This window comes from Microcebus murinus, chromosome 12, assembly GCF_040939455.1.
Source record: "Microcebus murinus isolate Inina chromosome 12, M.murinus_Inina_mat1.0, whole genome shotgun sequence".
In the NCBI taxonomy this organism is placed as follows: Eukaryota; Metazoa; Chordata; class Mammalia; order Primates; family Cheirogaleidae; genus Microcebus; species Microcebus murinus.
Window position 1 is genome coordinate 76,686,507 of NC_134115.1, and position 25,999 is coordinate 76,712,505.

General features: G+C 42.7%; 1 protein-coding gene across 3 annotated transcripts in view; it reads right to left on the reverse strand.

The window, feature by feature from the left end:
• The window catches only part of ASTN2 (astrotactin 2), an 852,746-nt gene that overhangs the window by 13,332 nt on the left and 813,415 nt on the right, over positions 1-25,999 (reverse strand). For all 3 annotated transcript variants that reach the window (XM_012768786.3, XM_012768785.2, XM_012768780.2), the window contains 2 exons: positions 4,177-4,277; positions 2,330-2,513 (listed from right to left, as the gene is read on the reverse strand). In XM_012768786.3, coding sequence (XP_012624240.1) covers positions 2,330-2,513; positions 4,177-4,277 — 285 coding nt within the window. The remainder of the gene's footprint in view (positions 1-2,329; positions 2,514-4,176; positions 4,278-25,999) is intronic.

The window sequence follows — 25,999 nt, forward strand, 5'->3', positions numbered from 1 at the left end:
GCAGGAATACCTTACAGAGTCATTTGGAAGTGTTTTAAAGCAAGAAGTGCTGCCCACTATGTATTTCTGGAAGTCAGCTTCTGCCTGTCAATCTGCCTTCCTTTAGCCTTTATCTAAAGAACCTTCCTTTTATGTGAAAGGGAGAAAGTTAAAGTCCAGGACCCAAGAGAACTGATAAGGCCAGCCCCATGGCTAGATTCCTTTATCCCTTGACCAAGCTCTCATCTCGTCCCTTAAGGGCCTCACATCCTTGAAGGGCCATGGCAAGTGCTGTGAGGGCTCCGGGTGAGAGCTCAAGACAGCCTCCATGACAAACTCTGTGCGTCTCTGGGCATCTCATTTAATGCCATGGGACCTCCACTTCCATATCACTCAAAAAATGGCAGGAATACCTTATAGAGTCATTTGAAACCGTTTTAAAGCAAGAAGTGCTGCCCACTAAGTATTTCTGGAAGTCATGCAATTCTCTCTCATGCTGGCCTGGAATAATACACTGTCTCCCCAGAACTATTATCACAAGAGCCTCTAGGCCTCACTGCCTCCTTCTTGCCTTGATCCCTCTACTCCAGGCTTCCAACTGCAGCCAGAGGGGTCTTTCTCCCCTGAAGGTCTGATAGTATCACTGCCCCACCCCTACCCCACAAAAAAAAAAAAAATTGGAAAGCTTGCCATTACCCTAGAGAGATAATCCAAACTCCTTAACCCAATTTAAAGGGCAGTGGGGATCTGGCCCCTGCCAACCTCCCACTTCTTATCTCTTCCTGCTCCTGCTGTCATGCTCTTTGCTTCAACTACAGGGACATTCTACAGTTGCTCCCAACACAGTGTTTGCCAAAGTGTAGGCCCAGGTCCTCAGGGGTAGGGGAAAGGATTTTAGATGGTACCCAAGGTGATCACAGACCCAATATTAAATGAGAATGAATCACATTTACAAAAAGGGGTGAGGTTACCTCTTTCATTCTTTCCCCTTCTTTGGATAACTTTAAAAAGAAAATCTTGGTTTTTGGCTGTGTCTTTAACACTTCTCCTGCTAATCTCCCTTTTAAAGGAACAGCCTCAGGCTCTGCTAGGATTAAAGGACATTGTTTTCTGGTTTTTTGTTTTGTTCTGTTTCCTTGTTGTTGCTGTACCATTGTGTTGAATGGTTAGGTTTAATTTTCTATTAAGGGTAGATGATGCTGGTTTTCTCTTTACAAGATGATACTGTATTTCCTTTTCAAATATATTTTAAATAAGAAGTAAATCGAAGAAAGGATTATCAAATAAAGTATATATTGTATGGTAAGATGGTGAAAATCATAAAGGTGGCAGGCAAATCATTGAAAGTTGAGAAGAAAACCCCTGCTCTCAGAACATTGTCTCTTCTGAGCATTTCCTAGGCTAGTTCCTCTGCCCAAAACATCTCTCCCCACCACCCACTTACCTTACCCCAACTTGAACTTTAGGCCTCTGTCTCAGCCCCAGTGTAGCCTTCACTGGGCTACCTAGACCGGATGCCTTATGTCTCATGTTCCCAAAGGGTTCTGTTCTTCTCTCATGACACTAATTATTCTTATTCTATGTAATTTTGTGTTTAACTTCCTGCACCCAGGAGCCAATGGTCTCTAGCCATGTAGGTAGAGACCATTTCTACCTTTTTACATTGCATTGTCAGCAACCACCATATAAGAGGCTGCTAAATGACTGTTGTTGTTAGATGCAAGACTTGAAATGCAACCATCATTTCATATATTATTTTATGAAGCTCTAGAAGATAGTGACTATACCTTAGTTCTGTTTGAACCATCCATGGGCTCCTTGCACAGTGACTGATGCAGTCACTGCTGGGGACAAAAAATAATGCCTCAATACATGTTGAATTCGTAAATTTATTTAGTCATGGTCACTCATGGACTTCAGTCAAGGTCATAGCTATTTACTCTAGAAAAACTCAGATTTCTTATGGAAGAGTGAGAAAGGCCCTGGATTAGGGAGCACGGCCCTGCCACTGTGCCCCTCTGTGATCATGGTTAGGAAACAGCCCTGCAAGGAGCCTAAATGTCTCATCTGTAAAACTGGAGGTGGGAGATGAGCAAGTCTCAAAAACAACTGATCCAAAGAGCACCGATGTCCCTTCCCTATCTGACATTCCAGGAGTGTAAGAAGCTAAAATTTCAAGATTCTTTCATTCTCTCTGCACCTTTCTCATCTTTAGCCCTTACATGACTAAGCTGATTATCACCCTGATTTATTTGAAAAAGCCCATTCTCAGCCTCTGGGGAAAGGGTCCAGTAAAGTCTACTAGAAGCAAGAATCATTCGCTCCTCCACTCACACGCATGCACCCATACCTGGGCCCCAGCTCGTCCTCACTCCTCCAGACAAAGTCGCCAAACTTCTCGTAGTGGGAGTTGTAGTGATGCTGGACTCGGAAGAGCATCGAGGCTGAGACCTCCATCAGCGTGTTGTAGGCTGTCTGCTGCTCCTTTCCACTCGTGTACCCATTGTACAGGTTGTAGATCTTGTCAGCTATTTCTGATGAGGAAGAAGTGCAGAAACAGACCACTGGGCAGTGGCACAAGGTAAGGGTTTCTAGAAGCATGGCTTGAGACAGGGATGGCACGGTTTCGAGGGAGTTCATTTGCACGGCCTCTGGGGGCAGGTAAACCTTGATTCCATCCCGAATATCTCATGGGCTACCTGTGTTCAGTTCTCTTATCTATCAGCTGGAGATAACTAGGTCTACTCTGGAGGTGCATTGGGGGAACTGAGTTAAAAAGTGGATGCTGAGCACAGAGGGCTGGTACAAAGCTAGCGCTCGTAATTGCAAGCTTAATTATTAATATAATGATCATGCCTGTGATTTAACACAAAAATCTAAACAGGTGCAGAGGGCTAAATAAACTCTCCTGGGCTCATCTCTACACTCCCCTCTGCAATATTTCTAACACATTTCTGTGATCAGACTTGTCAGGTTCCTATTCAAAAACCTTTCAAAGACAATCTGGACTCTTCTGCTTGTCATTCATGGCCACTCCTACTGCTTCAGTCATTCCTACTAATCAATGTAACTTAAATGCATCATGCACAGAAGGCACGTTCTTGCAGCTTTGGAAACTCTGATCAAAATCTATATGTGTCCCCAAGTCATTACTGCCTGTAGGACAATCTGAGGGCTTAGGGTCAGGATGAGAGGAACATTTACTTTGCCCTATTTTCTGCTCTGAGTTTTATCTTTTATTATTTTTAAACTATGTGCATGTATCATTTTGAAATAATAATTTTTAAAATTACCAGGAAACTATCTCAAATCTCCTTGCCTTTGAGACGCAATAATTCACTGTCTCCTCATAACTGGTAACACATAAAACATTTATTATGGAGCTTATGATTGAGCCATTTGTGGAAATGTCTGTCTCCCCACCCATAATGTGAAATTCTAAAAGGTAGAGACCATGTCTCTACTGCAAGGTTGTTGAGGGAAAATAACTGAAGTAGACTTCCAGAGCTGATGAGCTACCATCACATTTTTCTAGTCTTAATGTAGAAAACGTGTCTACACATTTCCCAAGAACAAAGTATATGGTGGATCGAATGGATTAGTTTTATTTTTTCAGATGTTTTTGCTTGACATGTGCAACTGTATGAACCGGAAGCAGCGGGAAGGTTTAGTCTTGCATGCTGATTCTGATGGATGGTCGCTGACTGTAGCTCTAAGATGAGTATTCCGAGGCCCCCACTGGGCTAGACTGGACAGTGTGCTGTGATCTGCTAATAATGCCTACCATGGGCACAACAAGGTGACAGGGTCTTCAAGGTGACACCTATTTGCCAGCTCTAGCATAGACTTAAGTGGAAGAAAGTGGTTAGTCCCTAAGACGCCCAGGCAAAGGGGCAAGATATAGTCATGGGGCTCTGACTCTACCATGCTTGGCCTATAAGTCAGAACATGGGCAAACTCTATAAAAGAGGAGCAAGTCTTTCCACTGGCAAAAACGGTTGCTAGTCAGTCTCAATCTTTTCCTTCATGGCTTTGATTAATTTAGCTCCACGTTCCTCCTGCTCTCTCAGTTCCTTCACTTTCTTCTCCCTGTGCCAATATGTGCATATGGGTGTGCTTGATCATGAGTGACTGTTGGGGGCAGAACTTAGTGGAAATACGGGAGTTACCTGGGAGATGAAGAAAGGGGTCACCTACCTTCTGCCTTGTTGTCATCCACCAGCGGACAGGCTGTCCTCAGGGTCACCGTGCTGAGCTCTGAGTGCCTCCCCCGCGTATCCACAGCATACAGAGTGAACCTGAAGCACAGCAAGAAAACAGAGCACCAGGCCGTGATCTGACATAGAAATTGCAAGCAGGAACGCACAATCAGCGGTCAAAAGAACACAGCGATGCTCAGGCTGCAGGAGAAATAATCTGAAGGAAAAAGAATGGTAATTATAAAGCATTTATTGAGCATGGACTGCCTGCTGGGCACTTTGCACTTCATTTCCTAAAACACAATGAAGCAAGCCTAAAAGGCAGGGATTTATTATCACCCACATCTCACCAATGAGGACAGTGAGATGAGATTGTGTATCTTTCCAAGGTCTTAGTTACTAAGGGACAGAACAGGGGATTGAACTCAAGGACTCTGAGTCCAAGGCCTGAGAAGTGAGTCCCAGTGGCTGGCTACCTATATGGCTGGATATGTTCACTTATATATATTTTTTTATTCATTCACTTAACAAATACTTATTGTTACAAATAAGTATACTTACTGAGCATTAATACTTATTGAGCATTAACTATATGCCAGGAACTATTTTAGGTGTTAAGGTTATAAAGGCAAACACGAGAATTAATGTCCCTGTTTGCATAAAGCTAATCAAATAGTAAACAAAAAGTTAGATAATGGTTAGAAAAACACTAATGCGGGGTATGGAGTGTATATAGAGTGGTCCAGTGAAGGCCTTCCTCAAGAGGGAAGGTTTGCACTGAGACCTGAGTGATGAGCAAGAACAGGTTTATGGGAGGAAGACATGGGGCAAGAGCATTCCAGGTAGGGAGAGCTGTAAGTGGGAAAGCCCTGAGGAGGGAAGGAGCCCAGACGATTGGAGGAGTAGACGGCCAGTGTGGCTGGAGCAAAGTGACATCAGTGGGGACCTTGAAGGCCACGACAGGGAGTCTGGGAGTCAGTCTGGCTGCAAGCCATGTCCCCACCTCTCCATGATGTCACCTGGAGCTCTCTGCTATATCAGTGGGAGTAGATATAGCCTATGGGGCCTTGGAAGGGAAAAACTGGTAAAACTCTGACCTGATAGATCCAGATCTAATCCAGAGCACAGAATTCTTTCTAGAGCAGGCTTTGTCTTCTGTTCTACCTTGAGGAGGCTCTATGACCCTCATGTCCCCAGATCTCCACGTTCTGTGGTCTAAATAAAGCTCAGGAGGGACTTTCCAGAGGATGTGAACCTTAGAGGCCAGAAATGGTCTGAATAGGAGAGTCAAACATCTGAGTGTCCTGTCTGTGTCATGCCAGCCATTTTTACTGCCTTTAAGGGTAGTAAAGTGTGGAATGGATAGAGGGTTCCTTGTGTTAAGTAGAAAAGACTGGAGTCCTAGTGGCCCTAATTCTTTTGTCCTGCCCCAGCACTCCAATGTGCTGTGATTGCCAAATTTCAGAATGGTAAAGCCCTGATTGTACATATTAGGCATTTAATAAGTATGAGTTAATTGTACAATTTAATTAATATGTGCTAAGACCTTAATATGCATCAAGCATTGAGCTGAGAGGTTTTACCCACATTATTGTAATTAATTGCCACAAGTAATCCTTAAAAGATAGGTACTCTTACTCTCTTTATTCCATACATTAGGCTCAGAGAGGGGAAGCACCTTGTCCAGAACCACGTGGTAATTGCTGGGACTGGCAAGTTAATAAGCCTTGGTTTGTCTGACTGCAAAGCCCATGTGTTCAGCCACTGTCAGCCACTGTCTTCTGACCACAGGTTTGTGGATATCAGCCTTGCACAAATGTGATTCCATTAGCCACACTTGCTGAACCCCAACTATTATATGTTGAAGTAGTGCCATCTCCTATATTCTTCTAATCTTAAGAAAAAGTGCTAAAATAATCACCCTCACTTTCTCCATCTTTCAGAAGAGGAAATTGAAGGCAAAAACATTAAGCAATGTGTCCAAAGTCACAGATTCAGAGAATGAAGGGGTCAACACTATGGTCTGTCTTACTCTAAAACCCACACTCTCTGCTCTCAGCTGCCATTTTGCTGCTCCAGTTCCACCAGTGCCTGGCTCAGAGGGTCTGAACTGGGTAGTCTACATGGGCCCTCCCAGCTTTGACACCCCATGGCCTGATGTCTCAAAGGTTGTTTTAATAAAAGGTACCATGAGTCCAAACTTCTTGCTATAAGGGAAGCAGAGGGAGCCTGGGCTTGAAGATGGCCAGGCCTTGTGTTCACATTCCAGTTCTACTTCCTTGCTGTGTGACCTTGGGCAAGTCACTTCACTTCTCTGAGCTGACTTCAGCTCTCTGCACCTGGCACCTGTAACAGGGAGACTCACAGGTTCAGTATGGATAGATATGAAATGTAAGTGCTCTGTGAGGTGACTTATTGTTGGAAAGCCAAGGGAAGAGTTGGGAACAACATCATAAAGACACTCCTGGATGTGAGAGGAAGCAAGTGGCAAAGTGGGGGCGTGGGGTGAGAAGAGTATCGGGTAACACTATGTAAGCACTCACCATCCACATCCCAACCCATCTAGAAAGTGGCAGAGGCAGGACCCACACCCTAGCCTGCAGGTCCCAGAAGGTGGACACTTCAGCTTGGGAACAGCTATATTGCTGTCATTTAACACAGTACTGGGCACACTGTAGGCACTCAATAAGCATTTAGGTAAATGAGTGAACCTGTGTGCGTCACATTTCACTTCTCAATCTCAGTTTTTCCATCAATAAAATGGGGATACTTTCACAGACGGTGCATGGCTGTTGCAAGGATCACATGGAGTTATACATGAGAAAGTGGCTTGTAAGTAGAAGATTTTTATAAAGACCATATATAGAGAGCACTTATTCAGGCAAGAGTACACATTTTAAAATATACTTTCTTGGAGTTAGAAGAGAAAGAGATGCATTTCAACTGAGGGAACTATGGAAGGCTTATAGTGAATGGACACTCAAATGTGAGGAGTTGGAATATTTTCAACCCTGCTCTCCCACAGGCCACTTATGTTTCTGTGGTGCTTCTGCAATACATTTCATCCACCAGGAGGGTCTGGGACCCCCTCTCTGCTTAGCCAAGCAGCATGGGTGGCAGCACGCTGAGGAAGAAGTAGTCTTAGGTTTTCAATTTATGAGACTCAGGCAGAATCCTTGCTTTCTGCAATTGCTGGCTGGGTATACTTTGGGAAGTTCCTTCACATTCTCTGGGCCTCAGTCTCCTCACCTGTACAATAAGGTGAAATTATCCATACCTTATGAGTTAGGGATCAAGACTCAGCGATATAATGATCATAATAACAGGGCCCAGTTCAATCTTTGCTCCCCAAAAGGTAGCTTCTATTTGTGGTATTCTAGTAACCAAACATGTTAATGGAAGCTTCCGGCTGGAGGAGGCCTCAGGGCACCCTGCTGGGGGGTGGAAAAGAGGAAGATGTCAACCTCACAGGCCTGGGTCAAAAGTCACAAGGCCATGCACTTTCTGCCTGTCTCAGCTGTAATTGTAGAACGGTTCCAGAGACACATCTGAAAGCTGTTAGGGGACCAGGCAGGGCCTGGAGGGGCTATTTGTGAAGAGAACAAAGTGGTGGTCCCTGATGTGGAGAAGGAAGAGACAGGGGGAGAGAGAGATAGAGAGAGGGGGTGGAGAGATGGAGAGACACATGTATATACAACATGCAAACCCACAGACCAGAGAGATAGAGACGGAGACAAAGACACACACACAAACACACAGAGAGACAGAGAGAGAGAGAGAACAGTTAGACCTCTATGTTTCTCAGAGGATCAGGCTGCAAGCTCCTCTCTGCTCAGTTCTGCCATCTTCTCTCTAAAGCAGACGGAGGCTCACTGATATCTGAACTAAAACTCCTGAGCCATCACCTAAGTCCAAATCCTCATTTTCCAGGGGCAGAACTCAAGGCCCAGAAGGGAAAATGACACTTGCCCGACTGCTCCTCCTGTGCTCTTTCTATACGCTGCCCTGCCGCTTGCAATGAGGCTGACCGAGGTCCAAGCTACTTAGGAGATGCTCTTGTCATAACACAGGTGGCTCAAGGATAAAGTTGGGTGGGCTATTTAGGGACCTGGAGCTCCAGGCCCAGACCATCGCTATCCCTTGCTGCCGACCTTGTTTCAGGGGAAGGAAAGAACACTGGCCAGGGTGGCTGAAAACCTGAGTTTGGGTCCCAGCTTTTCCGCAGACTGTGGTGTGAGATCTTGGGTACCTAAAGTAATATGGTCTCAGTGTATCGGGAGGTTGAGATGAAAAACAAACAAACAGTATGGGGAGATGCCTTGGGATGACTACTCAGATGCAAAGCATTTCCCAGTGTTTCTTCATGGCTATTAGGAGATTGTCGTCCTCAGGACATAATCCTCATCACCTTCATCATCATCTTCATCATCCTCAGGACAAACTTCTTACTTTGGAGCCCCCAGTGTGGCTCTGTGATGTTCATTCGTTTGACAGTACTCTATTATTGAGAACAAATAGACTCTGGCCAAAGGTCCAGGCTTGTCTGTTGACCTTTCCCTCCTGCCCTGCTTCATAGTAGAGGCATGGGCAATGCAGATGGTCCCAGACACGGACCCCACCTCGCTGCCTTTGCACCTGCAGCACCCTCTGTCTAGGTCACCCTTACCCTTCTCCACTTGACCCTCAACACCTGACCCCTGAAGCGTCACTCAAACCTCATCTCCTCTGGGAAGCCTGTTCTGACCCCTATGAAGAGCTGCTTAGACCTCTTTCTTCCGTGCATGGTGCCTGTGTCATGCAGGGCCTGTGCCCCATGACACACATGTCACATAGCTAGGCCAGTGCCCGTTCACTTCTCTCTTGCCCCTGTAAGTATGGGAATGCCTTCAGGATCACAGTATGGTTCTGCCCACCTCTGGACATCTACAACTGGAGCACCGACACTCAGCAATACTGGCCAGAACGAGCGACACACTGAATAAATGACTCAGTCCTTCATGAGGTTCATTTCCCTTTTCTGGAAATCAGTCTCTCCCTCTATAAATGGAACAGAAGGTGATTAGATTGAAGGGTTATTAAAGGGGATGGAATGGCAGGAGAGCTACTAAAGGCATGGCTGTGGACACCAGACAATTTGGTTTTAAATTCTGGCTCCCTGTTTATTGGCTGTGTGAGGCACTGTCTTGAATGACTCACCTGTAAAATGGGAATCATAATATTAAAATCCACCACGTAGGATACCTGTTAGAATCAAGTGGGATGCAGAAGGGAGAGTGCTCGGTGTGATGCCTGGCGTGTGCTAAGCTGCCAACAAGCAATAGATATTGGTATTATTACCATTATTGTTCTTATTGTCATTATTATTTATGCCACTGCCCAGGGCTCCGGCTTCACATCCACCTGGAGTAAGTGGTCCTGGTGGAGATCAGAGGAGGGTGGGCAGAAAGGAAGCTGGGGTTGGTCTCATCCAAGACCCCCAGACCCCCCCACAGCAGGGGTGAGAGAATGAAACCGAGAAGTTAATTGGCGGTGAGAGCTTCTCACGGATCTGACAGGGGGTAAGAGCAGGGACAGAGCCCCAGAGGCCCACGTCAGGCCTAGGTCCCTGAGAGCACAGGAGAATGCGATTGAAGTCTCCAGGCCAACGCCTGCTCTTCCCCAGCCGCCGCATGATTTAGGCTTTCTGGGGAGGCGAGAGTCTCCTTGCTGATTTGAAGGGAAACAGATGTTTCCAGGCCAGAGGCCCTGGTCTTACAAAATGCTCCTTCCCCCACACAGCCTTGGCAAACAACTTCCCCTTAGCTCACGCCCACCCCTTGCACCCCCACTACCATCGCTCCAGTCCCTGCCATTCCCAGCACCATGTGGCAGTCAGGGACGGTGGGAAAAACACCACGTTCCAGCTCCAGCTCTGGGGCTGAGAAGCTGGATGGCCAGGGACACCTAACTGCCCTACTCTAAGTCGCAGCCTCCCACCTCTGCAGGGATAGGCTAGATCTGATATTCTAGGAACTGATGATTTTATTTCTCTGATAGGGCTAGTGTTGTCCCTTCCAGAACTTTCCCCACTCGAGTCCATGGCAAAGAGCATGGACGTGCAAATCAGAGTGCTCTGGGTTTGAATCTGGTCTCTGCCAGAGCAGTAGCAAGTAGCAATGTAACCACTGAGCCTCAGTTTCCTTATCTGTAAAATGATGACAAAGATTCCATCTTGTGGGGTTGTGAGAATTAAATCAGAATTCAGTCTCCCCACCCATATTTTCGGTTTCTTGTGAACAAAATTGAGTGCTTTACCTTTTCCCTTGAACCACCCGTGATTCCCAGACAGCCTGGACCCAGAGCAAGTGTGCAATAAGGTTTGTGATTGATTATGGGTGGGAAGACTGCTAGACACCTTGCAGTCCAAAGGCTCAGGTTCTTCTTCCAGCTCTCCTCAAGCAGTCGAAATAGGATTCTCATCTTTATGATCACAATGAGGCAAGGAGTGTTGTAGTTACAGCAGACTCTTAAACCCACCTACCAGAGTTCAAATGCTGGTTCTACACCCTACTGTTTTTATGACCTTACGCAAGTTAGTTAAGCTCTCTGTTCTTCAGTGTTGCTTGTCTTTACAATCTGTATGCTAACATTACCTATTTCAAAGGGATACTGGAGGATAAAGTACATGAAATAGTGCTTGGCACATGGTAAGTGCTAAGTAAGCATTAATTCTTATTCAGTGTGTGTGTGTTTATAGGATTAACCTCTTCTATAATGGCTTTAAAGCAAACCTTCCCCCTAATTCTTTGGCATTTCACCTTGGATGTGGGCAGGCTCGTGACTGTTTTGACTCACAGAACATGATGGAAAGGATGCTGAGTCGCTTCTGAGTCTAGGCAGTGAGAGGTGATGCAGCTTCCACCTGGCTCATGGAAACATTCTCCCTTAGAACCCTGAGCTTCCATGTAAGAAATGCAACTGCCCTGAGGCCACTGTGGCGGGAAGAAGTCAAGCCACAGGGAAAGGCCAAGTGCAGGGGCTTCGGCTGTCCTGGTGCGTAGGCTCCAGATGCATGAGTAAAGTAGCCTTCCCCTCATTTCTGCCCAAGCAGTCGAGTCACCGCCAGCTTATGAATTCTTGCAGTGGAGGCCCCAAAACTTCTCGGAGCAAAGACAGCTTAGCCTGCTGTGTTCTGTCTGAATTTCTGACCCTCAGATCCATGAGCAAAATAAAATGGTTGTTTTAAGCTGCTAAGTTTTGGGGTCATTTGTTACATCATCAACAGTAACGGTAACAACTTCCAAACACGGACAGCAGGGTCAGTGAACTACAGCCCACAGGTCAAATCTGGCCTGCTGCCTGTTTTCGTAAATAAAGTTTTAACAGACATGCGCTTTGCTTGTTTACTTTTAATGTATTTCCTATGGATGCTTTCATACTACAGTGGACGATTTGAGTAACTGTGTCAGAGACCATAGGGCCCACAAAGCCTAAAATATTTACTATCTGGATGTCTAGAGAAAAGCTTGCTGACCCCAACGTAGAGCTTTGATGATATTTAACGTGATATTTTTGCTTACATTATTTCACTGGATCCCAGGGTTAGAAAGCATTCCCATTTTTCAGATAGGCTCAGAGAGTTCAGGTGACTGGTCCAAACTTACGTAGCTCTTCTGACTCCAGACCTAATGCCACAACGGCCAGTTAAATGTCCAGTTTGGGTAATGACTCTGAGTGAGCAGTGTGGCTTTGGCAAGTCCCACATGCTCTGGCCTCAGTTTCCTAGCCTGGGCCATGAGGGCATTGGGCCAGGTGATCTGGTGTGGCTGCCAGAATTCAGGTGTTCAAAGTTTCCCCCATGCTGGGTGCTGGCTACTAGGCAATATATCTTCATCTGAGTACCAACATGAGGTTTGAGAGTGAGTGGCCAGGGGCCGCTACGAATCCCTGCTCCCTTCCACATGCAGCCTGCCCACCCTCGGGCACCAGAATCCTACTTTCCTATCTCCCAACTCCGGCTGACAACCCATGTTTTCTGCCAATACAAATATTTAATTCCAGTGCCCCGTACAGAGAGACCATCATGGTAGTAAGGACTCCAGTCCTAAGTTTCTACTTTCAAAACAATCCAGTCTGAGGTGTGATTGGGAGGCCCTGGCTAGGACAAAGGTGGGGCCATCTGTGGTTGGACTGCAAACATTAGCGCCCCTCACTTGCACTTCCTTTGGCCCGTCCAGCTGCATGAGCTAACAGGTAAAGGATCAGGGGAGTGGGGAGCTGGCAGCAGAGCTAACAGGGAAGACCAGGCCTGGAAACCCACATTGGTGCTAAAGTTAGGCAGAGGAGACAGCAATCTGCAATCAGCACTAGGCATCCACTCCTCCGCCCACTGAGGCCCCTGAAAGTCACTGGTATGTGAGCATCACCCTAAAATTCACAGTGCTGTGAACATCGGAAATGATTACAATATTGACTTTTTTTCTTTTTTTTTTTTTGAGACTGACTCTCACTTTGTTGCCCTGGGTAGAATATGTTGGTGTCATCATAGCTCACTATAACCTCGAACTCCTGGGCACAAGTGATCTCCCTGCCTCAGCCTCTCGAGTAGCTGTGACTACGGGCACAGGCCAGCACACCTCGGTAATTTTTCTATTTCTTGTAACAATGGGGTCTCGTTCTTGCTCAGGCTGGTCTCAAACTCCTGAGCCCAAGTGATCCTCCCTCCTTGGCCTCCCAGAGTGCTAGGATTACAGGCATGAGCCACTGAACCCACCCTAATATTGACATTTAAAATCAAATAAGTATGCACTAAATTACAATTAAAGTCTGTTGAGTGTATCTCCAATACCTGACTGAGCAGTGAATGATTATCACAGCAGCTCCACTCTGTACATGCCTTGCCACTAGTGGAACACATGCCAGGTGCCAGGCGCTCTGCTAAGCAGGGGAAACACACCGACAAAGAGGTAGAATGTTGTCTTTCCTCTCATGGAGATCACAGAGGAGCAGGAAGAGGATCATATGAAAAAGAAATGCCACGAAGTGCTATAAGCTTGTCAATAAAAATATATTCTTGTCCCTACATTTGCTTCAGGTGTGTCCTTTCTTCCTTCTTTCAAAACAGTGGCGTAAGCCTTGGCTATGAGTTCAAGGGCTACCGTGAACTAGACCCTACCTTCACGCATCTTCTGTCTGCTGAAAATGAGTTGTCAACCACCTACAGGACTCTCATTTCCTTCATGAAAAAATGGTGACAAGTCTTGCTTTTCCCATCTGAAAGCCTTTGAAGAGTGAATAAGCCAGTGAGTTGAATATACAAATACTCTGTAAGTGATCTAAGTTCATTCATTCACTCATCAAATATAACCTGGCCCCTCTTGGGAAAAACACTCAGGTTGGCACTCAGTTTGGTTTTAGCAGCAATTATATGTGTGTCCTTCCTTTTCTTGTCTTATCCTGTCCTTTTCTCTTCCCATTCCTCCCCTTTTCCTTCTCCTCCTCTTTTTAAAGAGGGTGGACTAAATGAGAATATATAGTTGGACTGACCACAGTTCTTAATTGGAAGATATTCATCTTTTAATAGGTAGTTTTAGAGTAAAGAAGACACAGACAAACTTTATGGTCCCAAGTCAAGGAATAAATTAAGCACAGAATGCCCAATTATTTCAATCCAACTTGTATCTCTGAGCTCTTCAAAGCAAATTGTAGATTTTAAAAATATTTTTATTGCATACTGGACAGAATCTCTGAAACCTAGATATAAACAATAATTTTTAAAATGACTTCAGTTATAGAAATGATTTTTCAGAAAGACATAACCTGGAAGAAGGATATGATTTATAGTTCTAGCTTATTGCTAACCAGCTATGTGGTTTTGGGGGTACTCTTTGACCTCTCTCTGCCTCAGTTACCTGTCAACAACCCCACAGAGATGCGCTGAGAACCAAATGGTCATTATGTATGTTAAAGGGCCTTAGAGGTCCACACACATTTCCTGGGCACATACACTGTATCAGACGCAGTGCTGGGAGGTTTTACGCAGTTGTCTTCTGCTCTCTTTACAACTTCCAAAGGGGCGTGTACTATTAAATCCATTTTACAAGGAGGCAAGTGAGCCTTGGAGATGCGGATTGACTTTCCCAAGGCTGCAGAAATAGTAGTAGTAGTGCAGCCAGGCCCCCACTCACTCAAAGTCCAGTTCTCTTTCCAACTAGATAGAATTATTAGGTATTCATTGGTCCCAAGTGGGTCTTGAGTCACAGTTCAGAGGAAGTTAGAGTTTATGAGGAGGATGAACTCCATGTTCCCAACTTTTGACAAGGAAGAGATCTTACCACAGGAACACCGTCACCCATTACCCTCTTTCAACATTGACACTGCTCCTCTTCCCACATGTGACCCTAAAGCCCTTCTTCCCTGGTGCTTTTTGAGATCAAAATTTTCCTAAAGCCAAGCCTAGAGGAAGGGAAGCCAAGCAGAGGCCACCGGCTTGGATTTACTCTTCAGCACTGAGTTAGGGAATGCTGTGGGCAGAATGGTTCTTATCTACTTCAAGATGAGCTCAGCTCCTACTTCAGATGTGAGCTCTGCTTTTTCATGGGTGAAGGGCTGGGAGTGGGTGGAGTCTGAAAGACAGAGTTTATTTCTTGCTTCTATCATCTCTGAGAACCTTAATTTTCCTATCTATAAAATGGAATCAGGGGAGGTGGAGCAAGATGGCGGACGAATAACACCGCCAGACAGAGTGTCTCTGCAGAAAAGACAGATTCTAGCAGAAATTAGAGGAAAAAAGCAAGAAGACGAACATACAGCGGACAAGGGCCGGAAGGAGGGGTACCTGAGACCCCGGGAGACTCCACGGGAGGAGGTTGCGGAGGAGAACTGGAGGTTGAGACCACCGGAGCAGCCCGGAGACCAGCGGCAAGGGTAGGTGGATTTGCTGTTTCCCCTCCCCTGCATTTGGGACTGCTGGTGGGCTCCCCAGCAGGTGGAGAGACCTGCGGACACCAGCCCAGAGACGGCCGCCGCCAGTCAGCGGTGAGCCTGTAGCAGACGTGGCACCAGGTTCCCAACTTCCTCCGGGCACCTCCGTGTGCACAGACCCGAGCCGCGAGGCAGGCGCCATATTGCCTCCTCCTCCCCTCTGCCGACCCTACCCGCGGCTGTCCAGAGAGACAATACAGCCACCAGCCAGAGGCACCTCCAGGGAATGGGACCTTCCCGTTTGGGACCCTACAGCTGACTCAGGGGAACTCAGACTGTGAGCTCCCTACCAGCCTGCCCTCCCAGGTGCTGCTGGCACGGTGTTCCCAGGAGAACGGTGCCGACTCAGAGGCTGAGAGACATAGACCCAGCTTGGGCTCCCTGTGGGTGAATTGGGACCAGAAATCCTCTCCCTGGTGGGGATACAGTTTGAACTCTGGGACCCAGAGGTCAGACCGGCAGACCAGATCCCCTGCACCCAGGGCTAGCATTGCCCGGGGCACAGAAGGGTTATACATGAACAGCCTACTGAGGTGTGTGTGCCTCCAGGGGCGGATCGGCATCCTAGAGGGCAACCCTCCTCCCAAGAGGAGGCCTTGGGCCCAACCTAGGTAGCATTCCTGTGCAGGGAACCTCCGCGCCGACATCACAGTCCCAGGAGGCCTGGTGGCTTGTGGCCTGACCTGCTGGCAGAGGCCCAGGAGTAGCTGTGGAGTTGGGGAGGGTGGAAAGAAGCGAGGCCCGCTCCAGACTGCGGGTCTCAGACAGCCCCACCCCCACACCCAGACTTTCTGGCTGAGCGGGACCATTCCAGCCCCACCCTGACAGCTTTCCCCCGGAAGCAGAGAACAGAACTTTGACCCCTGCTAACGGCCTGAGGGCAGGCTTACCCAACCCAGCTCTGCCCAGAACAAGAGCTGATAACAGGACACAAAATCAACAGCATAGCCTGTTCCTCCAAGCAAACGCCACCTACTGACAGGGACGGCATCTTGCACAGCCTTTCCACGGCACCCACTGACTCAATATACAGGGAGTGGTCCAATTTCACTCACAGGCACCACCTAACGCCTCAGAAACTAAACAAGGTGTGTGAATACCCAAACAATAACTTAAGGAAAGAAACAACAACTGATCGACATGGGAAGAAATCAGCGAAAGAACTCAGGAAATATGAAGAACCAAATGGAAAACACACCCCCAAAGAGGAGCACCAGCCCCCTAGAAACGGACACCAACCAAAATCAGGCAACCAATATGACAGGAGAGGAATTTCGTATGTGGATCATAAGAACACTCACCCAGCTGCAACAACAACTCAATAACCAACATAAAGAAACCACAAAAAGCCTCCAGGATATGGGAAAAGAAATAGATACAATGAAGAAAAGTGTAACCGAACTCCTGGAAATGAAGAATCAATTCAAGGAACTACAAAATACAGTGGAAAGTCTCAAGAACAGGGTAGATCAAACAGAAGAAAGAATCTCAGAGCTTGAAGATAACACTCTCCAATTAAATAAATCAGTCACAGAAATAGAGCAGAGAAACAAGAGAAAAGAGCAAAGCCTACAAGAGCTGTGGGATTATGTGAAGAAACTTAATGTGAGGGTCATAGGGTTACAAGAAGGGGAAGAAGACAACACTCAAGGGTTGGACAAGCTGTTTGAAGATATAATAGAGGAAAATTTCCCAGGCCTTGCTCAAAATCTTGATATACAAGTTCAAGAAGCTCAGAGGACCCCTGGGAGATTCAATGCAAACAGGAAGATGTCACGACATGCAGTCATCAGACTGACCAAAGTATCAACTAAAGAGGCCCTTCTAAGAGCTGTAAGACAAAAGAAGCAAGTAACATACAAGGGAAAGCCAATTCGAATCACATCAGACTTCTCTAATGAGACTTTACATGCAAGGAGAGACTGGGGCACCATTCTCACTCTTTTGAAACAAAATAATGCCCAGCCTAGAATATTATTCCCTGCAAAACTAAGCTTCGTATATGAAGGAGAAATAAAAACATTCTCAGACAAGCAAAGTCTCAGAGAATTCACCAAGACAAGACCAGCCCTACAAGAAGTATTTAAAACAGCGTTATGCACGGAACATCATAATAATAACCCACGAATATAAAAACAACCAAAACCCAAAGATATTAAAGGCCAGATATTACAATGGCTCAAGACAGAAATCATAGCAACAACATCCAACCCAACAGAATGATCAGTAATCTACCTTTCCTATCAGTTCTCTCGATAAATGTGAATGGCTTAAACTCTCCACTCAAGAGACATAGGCTGGCTGAATGGATAAGAAAATACAGGCCAAGTATATGCTGTCTTCAGGAAACACATCTAACCTGCAAGGATGCATATAGACTAAAAATAAAAGGGTGGAAATCAATATTCCAAGCAAATAGAAGCCAAAAGAAGGCTGGTGTGGCAGTTCTAATTTCAGACGATTTAGTTTTTAAACCAACAAAAGTAGTAAAAGACAAAGAGGGTCATTATATAATGGTGAAGGGCACAGTCCAACAAGAAGAGATAACAATTTTAAATATATACGCACCCAACTTAGGTGCACCCAGATTCATAAAGCAAACCTTACTGGAGCTAAGCAAATGGATTAATAGAAACTCCATAATCACCGGAGATTTCAACACCCCACTGATGGCACGAGACAGATCCTCCAAACAGAAAATTAATAAAGAAATAATGGACTTAAACAAAACTCTAGAACAATTGGGTCTGACATTTACAGAACATTCTACCCCAAATCCACTGAATATACCTTCTTCTCAGCAGCTCACAGGACATTCTCTAAGACTGACCATATCCTAGGACACAAAGAAAATCTCAAGAAATTTAAAAAAATAGAAATCATACCATGTACCTTCTCAGATCACAGTGGAATAAAAGTAGAAATCAACCCTAACAGAAACTCACATTTCTACACAAAAACATGGAAATTAAACAACCTCCTACTAAATGATTACTTCAGAAATGAAGAAATCAAGATGGAAATAAAAAAATTCTATGAAGAAAACGACAATGGAGAGACAAGTTATCAACTCCTCTGGGACACAGCTAAAGCAGTTCTGAGAGGAAAGTTTATCTCCATAAATGCCTATAACCAAAAGACAAGAAGATCACAAATAGACAATCTAATGAAACGACTCAAAGAGCTGGAAAAAGAAGAACAGACCAACCCCAAACCCAGCAGAAGAAGTGAAATCAACAAGATCAAATCAGAACTAAACGAAATTGAAAACAGGGAAGCTATTCAGGAGATTAATAAAACAAAAAGTTGGTTCTTTGAAAAAATAAACAAAATTGACACACCATTGGCTAAGCTAACAAAAAGCAGAAAAGAGAAATCTCTAGTAAGCTCCATCAGGAATAAAAAAGGAGATATCACAACTGATCCCAAAGAGATACAAGATACAATTTATGAATACTACAAAAATCTTTATGCACACAAACTGGAAAATGTGGAGGAAATGGACAAATTTCTAGAAACACACAGCCTCCTTAGGCTCAACCAGGAAGAAATAGATTCCCTGAACAGACCAATCTCAACAGCTGAAATAGAAACAGCAATTAAAAATCTCCCTAAAAAGAAAAGTCCCGGTCCAGATGGCTTCACACCCGAATTTTACCACACTTACAAAGAAGAACTAGTACCTATCTTGCAGAAACTATTCCACAACATCGAGAAGAACGAAAACCTCCCCGACACCTTTTATGAAGCGAATATTACTCTGATACCAAAACCAGGAAAGGATGCAACAAAAAAAGAAAACTATAGACCAATATCCCTAATGAATATAGATGCAAAAATTTTCAACAAAATCTTAGCTAACTGAATCCAGACACTTATAAAAAAAATAATCCACCACGACCAAGTGGGCTTTATCCCAGGGATGCAGGGATGGTTCAACATACGTAAATCTATAAATGCAATTCACCACATAAACAGAAGCAAAAACAAAGACCACATGATTCTTTCAATAGATGCAGAAAAAGCTTTTGACAAAATTCAACACCCTTTCATGATACGAACACTTAAGAAAATAGGCATCGAAGGGACATACCTAAAAATGATACAAGCCATATATGACAGACCCATAGCCAACATCATACTGAATGGGGAAAAATTGAAATCATTCCCACTTAGAACCGGAACCAGACAAGGCTGCCCACTATCTCCACTTCTGTTCAACATAGTGCTGGAAGTCTTGGCTACAGCAATCAGACAGGAAAATGGAATCAAAGGTATCCAAATAGGAGCAGAAGAGATCAAACTTTCACTGTTTTCTGATGATATGATATTGTATCTAGAAAACCCCAAAGATTCAACCAAGAAACTCCTGGAACTGATCAATGAATTTAGTAAAGTCTCAGGATACAATATCAATACACAGAAATCAGAGGCATTCATATACGCCAACAACAATCTAATTGAGAACCAAATCAAAGACTCAATTCCCTTCACAATAGCAACAAAGAAGTTAAAGTACCTAGGAATATACTTAACCAAGGAGGTAAAAGACCTCTACAGGTAGAACTATGAAACGCTGAGGAAGGAAATAGCAGAGGATGTAAACAGATGGAAATCCATACCATGCTCGTGGATCGGCAGACTCAATATCATCAAAATGTCTATACTACCCAAACTGATCTACAGATTCAATGCAATACCTATTAAAATCCCATCAGCATTCTTCACAGATATAGAAAAAATAATTTTACGCTTCGTATGGAACCAAAGAAGACCCCGAATATCAAGAGCAATTCTAGGCAACAAAAACAAAATGGGAGGCATTAATATGCCAGATATCAAACCATACTACAAAGCTGTAGTAATTAAATCAATATGGTATTGGCACAAAAATAGGAATATTGACCAGTGGAACAGATGTGAGAATCCTGATATAAAACCATCCTCATATAGCCATCTAATCTTTGAGAAACAGACAAAAACATACACTGGGGAAAAGAATCCCTTTTCAATAAATGGTGCTGGGAAAACTGGATAGCCACCTGTAGAAGGCTAAAACAGGTCCCACACCTTTCACCTCTCACAAAAACCAACTCACGCTGGATAACAGACTTAAACCTAAGGTATGAAACTATTAGAACTCTAGAGGAAAAAGTTGGAAACACTCTCCTAGACATCGGCATGGGCAAAGAGTTTATGAAGAAGTCCCCAAAGGCAATCACAGCAGCAACAAAAATAAATAAATGGGACATGATCAAACTACAAAGCTTCTGCACACCCAAAGAAATAGTCATGAAAGTAAACAGACAACCTACAGAATGGGAGAAAATTTTTGCATCCTATGCATCCGATAAGGGACTGATAACTAGAATATACTTAGAACTCACGAAAATCAGGAAAAAAAAAATCAAATAACCCTACTAAAAAGTGGGCAAAGGACTTGAACAGAAATTTTTCTAAAGAAGACAGAAGAATGGCCAACAAACATATGAAAAAATGCTCAACATCTCTAATCATCAGGGAAATGCAAATCAAAACCACAATGAGATATCACTTAACCCCAGTGAGAATGGCCTTTATCAAAAAATCTCCAAACAATAAATGCTGGCGTGGTTGTGGAGAGAGAGGAACACTCCTACACTGCTGGTGGGACTGCAAACTAGTTCAACCTCTGTGGAAAGCAATATGGAGATACCTTAAAGTGATACAAGTGAATCTACCATTTGATACAGCAATCCCATTGCTGGGCATCTACCCAAATGATCCAATGACACTCTACAAAAAAGACACCTTCACTCGAATGTTTATAGCAGCACAATTCATAATTGCAAGGCTGTGGAAACAGCCCAAGTGCCCATCCATCCAAGAATGGATTAATAAAATGTGGTATATGTATACCATGGAGTACTATTCAGCTCTAAGAAACAATGGTGATATAGCACATCTTATATTTTCCTGGTTAGAGCTGGAACCCATACTACTAAGTGAAGTATCCCAAGAATGGAAAAACAAGCACCAGATATATTCTCCAGCAAACTGGTATTAACTGAGTAGCACCTAAGTGGACACATAGGTACTACAGTAATAGGGTATTGGGCAGGTGGGAGGGGGGAGGGGGGCGGGTATATACATACATAATGAGTGAGATGTGCACCATCTAGGGGATGGTCATGATGGAGACTCAGACTTTTGGGGGGAGGGGGGGAAATGGGCATTTATTGAAACCTTAAAATCTGTACCCCCATAATATGCCAAAATAAAAAAAAATAATAAAATAAAAGAAAAGAAAAAAAATGGAATCAATAGTACTTGCCTCACAAGGTTATTATAGGAATGAAATAACATGGGAAATACCTAGAATAGTGCTTGGCACAATAAATGCTATCTTGGTTACTCACGATACTCAAGTGAGATAGCATGAAAACAGTGCTTCTCGAAAATCAAATCTCTGGGCAAAGGCCATGGTCCTGGAGGGTGTTGTTTTCATAAGGTTTAGTTAGATTTCCAGTTCAGCCACTGGATGTATAGGCAAGTCATACCGTGTTTATGAGCTTCAGTTTCCTTATCAGTTATGTGGTGATAGAAATATCTACTTTCAATAGTAGTTATGGGAAGTAAGAGATAATTTACGCAGTGAGGCACCGGCTAAGCTGAGGCCTGAACTCAGGGATACCTGACTATAAGACCCTGATTAACAATGTGACCTTGGGTGAAGTTCTTCCCCATGGACTTTGCTTTCTTTTCCTGTTTAACAATAGGTCACCAGATGTCTTTGCTGGTGAATCGTACCAAATGTTAACACCAACTGGCACCAATCCTCCACAAACTCTTCCAAAAAGATAAATGAGGAGGGAACACTGACAATTAATTCTTTAAGGGTGATATTACCCTTACACTAAAACCAGACAAAAACATCACAAAGAAATAAAATTACAGTTTAATATTGCTTATAAATACAGACACACCAAATGCCAACCAAATAGAACAACTATAAAAAGGACTATACTCCAAAAACCCTACTCCAAGTAGGATTTATCCCATGAAAGCAAGATTGGTTCAACCTATAAAAATCAATCAATGCAATACATTACATCAATCAAATAAAGGACAAAAATTACATGATTGCCTCCATAAACACAGAAAAAGCTTTTACAAAACTCAACACTCTTTCGTGATTAAAAAATACCCAACATACTGTGAATAGAAGGGAACTTCCCCAATGTGATAAACAATGTCTATGAAAAATCCACAGCTAACATTGTACTTAATGGTAAAAAACTGAAAACTTTTCCCCTAAGATCTGTAATAAGAGAGAGATGTCCACCTTCACCATTTCTCTTCAATATGGTACTAAAGGTTCTACATAGAGTAATTAGGCAAAAAAAGCAGCAAAAGCAACTAGAGAGAAAAAAATATAAAACTATCTCTTTTTGTAGAGACATAATTTGGAACATAGAAAATAAAAAGGAATCCACAAAAATATTTGATAGAAAAAATAAGTTCAATAAGATTGCAGGTTATAAGATTAACATATAAAAATCAATTGTATATAGAAATTGTATTTCTATAGTAGCAATGATTTACCAGAAAGTGAAGTTAAGAAACCATTCAATTTATAGTATTAAAAACTCTATTTATAGCATCAAAAAATAAAATACTTGGAATAAATTTAACAAAAGAGATTTAAAACTTGTACACTGAAAATTACAAAATATCATTGAAAGAAATTAAAGAAGATCTATGTAAGTGGAAAGATAGCCTATGCGCATAGATTGAAAGACTTAACATTGTTAAAACAGAAATATTCCCAAATTTGTCTATAGAGTAAATTCAATCTCTATCAAAATATCAGATGACTTGTTTTGCAGAAATTGACAAGCTGTTCTTAAAGCTCATATGGAAATGTAAGGTATTCAGAATAACCAAAATAATTTTGCAAAAGAAATCAAAGCTAGAGTACGCATAATCCTGATTTCAAAATTTATTATAGAGCTACAATAATCAAGACTGTCTGATACTAGTAGGAGGATAGATATAGATGGATGGAACATAATTAAAAGTCCACAAATAAACCCATAGATTTATGGTCAATTGTTTTTCAACCAGGATGCTAAGACAATTCAATCAGGAAAGAATAGTCTGTTTAGCAGTAGTCTCTTCAACAAATAGGACAATTTGGTAGCCACAATAAAAATAAATAAATAAATAAACAAATGACAAAGTTGGACCTCAATCTCATACCATACAAAAAATTAACTTAAAATGGATCAAAACCTAAATGTAAAAGCTAAGACGATAAAACTCTTAGAAGATAAAAGAGAAAATCTTTGGGACCTCAGATTAGGCAATAGTTTTCTTAGACATGATACCAAAAGTACAAGCAAACAAAAAAATCACATAATTTGGACTTTATCAAAATTAAAAACTTTCGTGCCTCAAAGAACACCATCAAGAAAAGTGAAAAGACAACTTACAGAAGAAAATATTTATAAATCTTATATATCATGAATCTAATATCCAGAATATATAAAAAAGTGTTATAAAGCAACAATTAAAAAAACACAATTTAAAAATGGATAAACGACTTGAATAGACATTTTCTAAAGAAAATATACAAATTGCCAATATGCACATGAAAACATGTTCAACATCATTAGTCATTAGTGAAATGCAAATCAAAGGCATGATGATGGATGATGGCTAAACCATTAAAATGGCTATAATAAAAAAGACACAAAATAACAAGGATGTAGAGAAATTAGAATCCTCATATATTGCTGGTGGGAATGCAAACTGGTGCAGCCATATCAGAAAACAGTTTGGCAATTCCTCTCGAAGATAAAGATAAATAGTTACTATATGATCCAGTAATTCTATTAACAATTCTAGATAATAGAAAATTGAAAAAAAATCCACAGAAAACACTTGCAAGCAAATTTTCATAGCACCATTATTCATAACAGCCTAAAAGTAGAAAATGACCCAATATCCATCAACTGATGCACGGATAAACAAAACATGGTATATCTATATAAGCGAATATTACTCAGCCATAAAAAGGAATGAAGTCCTTATTCAAGCTACTTATCACTGAACCTTGCAAACATGTTCAGTGAAAGAATCCAGACACAAAGCACAAATATTGTATGATCCCATGTATATGAAATGTCCAAATTCCTAGAGACAAAAAAGTAGATTAGTGGTTGCTGGGGGCTGGGTGGAGGGGCTGTTAATGGATTACAAAGTTTGTTTTTTAGATGATAAAAATGTTCTGGATTTAGTTGTGTGATGATTGCACAAATTTGTTAACATCTAAAACATAAAATCCACTAAATTGTACTTTTTAAAAAAGTGAATTTCATGGTATGTAAATTATATCTCAAACAACCAACCAAACAAAAAAGCTCTATAAAAAACTAACAAAAACCAGTGGAGTCAGTTAGAAGGATCTGCCTGGGTAATGGTAGCCTGATTCTCTTATACCTGAGGAGTTTGGAGCCTGGTTCTCTTATCTGTTTAGCTTTCTGATTTCTGAGTTTGAGCAACACTGACTGCACTAATCCCTGTCCCATATTTCCTCATTTAAGTAGAAAGGGTTACTTAAAGAGAAAATAGGGAACCTTCAGTGAAACCTCAAGTGGATAGTTAAGGCTTTGTTTTATTTGTAAATGCAGGAATCTGAGGACTGCAAGGGAACTGTATGGTATAGCGCTTAAGGGCATGGACTTGGAAGTGTTTAAAGATCATCTCTGTTGCCTGCAGGCCATGTGACACTGGGTAAGTACTTTGTGTCCTGCAGCGTTACTTTCTTTGTCAATAAAACAAAAGTAGTTCCACCCGCATCCCTGAGTTGTCTTGAATTACAGAGCAGATAAGATGCACTTAGCCCAATGCTTGACAAATGGCTAACAGCACAATACATAGTTAGAATCACTATTATTCATGATCCTCACAAGCATTTCCTATTGCTTCACTAAACAGAAATAAACAACTGTTTTCAATCTAGTGAGGCTTTTACCCTGACCCTTTGGCAGGCTTCCAACAACCTGCACTGGGTCCTCTCTCTGCCTGGAATGTTCTCTCCCTAGTTCTGTCACTTACCTTTTTCAAATCTTCATGCCAGTGCCCCCTTTTCAGTGAGGTTCCCTTTGTAAATTTCAACTATACCCCAAATGCTATCCCTCTATCCCCAAATGTGAGCATGTGTGTATGTACATGCATTTACCCAGCTCTATTTTTTCTTCATAACATTTATGATCTTCTAATATATTATGTAATTTTCTTATATTATATTTATTGGTTTTATCACCCTCACTTGAATATGAAATTCATAAGAACAAGGATTTAGCCTGTTTTATTTACTGATATATCCCCATTGCCAAAAGCTATGTCAGAAGCCCATGGTAGTCCCTCAATAAATGTTTGTTGAATATATATAGTATATGTGTGTTACACATAAATGTGTGTGTATGTATGTATATGTGTGTGTGTGTATAAAATCTGTGCACCTAAATTGTGGCCTCACCTATATAAAAATTATCCATGGCATCTCAGCTCTTGGAATATTTCTTCCCTCTTCAGCTGTAACCATGTGAATCTTTCTATCAATGGACTGTGAGTTAAGATCTGGGGTGCCTTCTCCACCCTTCCATGAGGACTCAATAGACCAATGTATTTCAGAAAGTATACTGACAAGATGACAAAGCTTCCATCAGTGTGGGTCCCTCTCTGAGCAATTGATAGGTTAGAGCTCCCTGCTAACCTGTATTGGATATGTTCAATGAATGAGGATTAAGTTTTTGTTATGTTATGCTCTAGGAGTCTTGTGTTAACTTGGCATAGCTTAGCCTATCCTGACT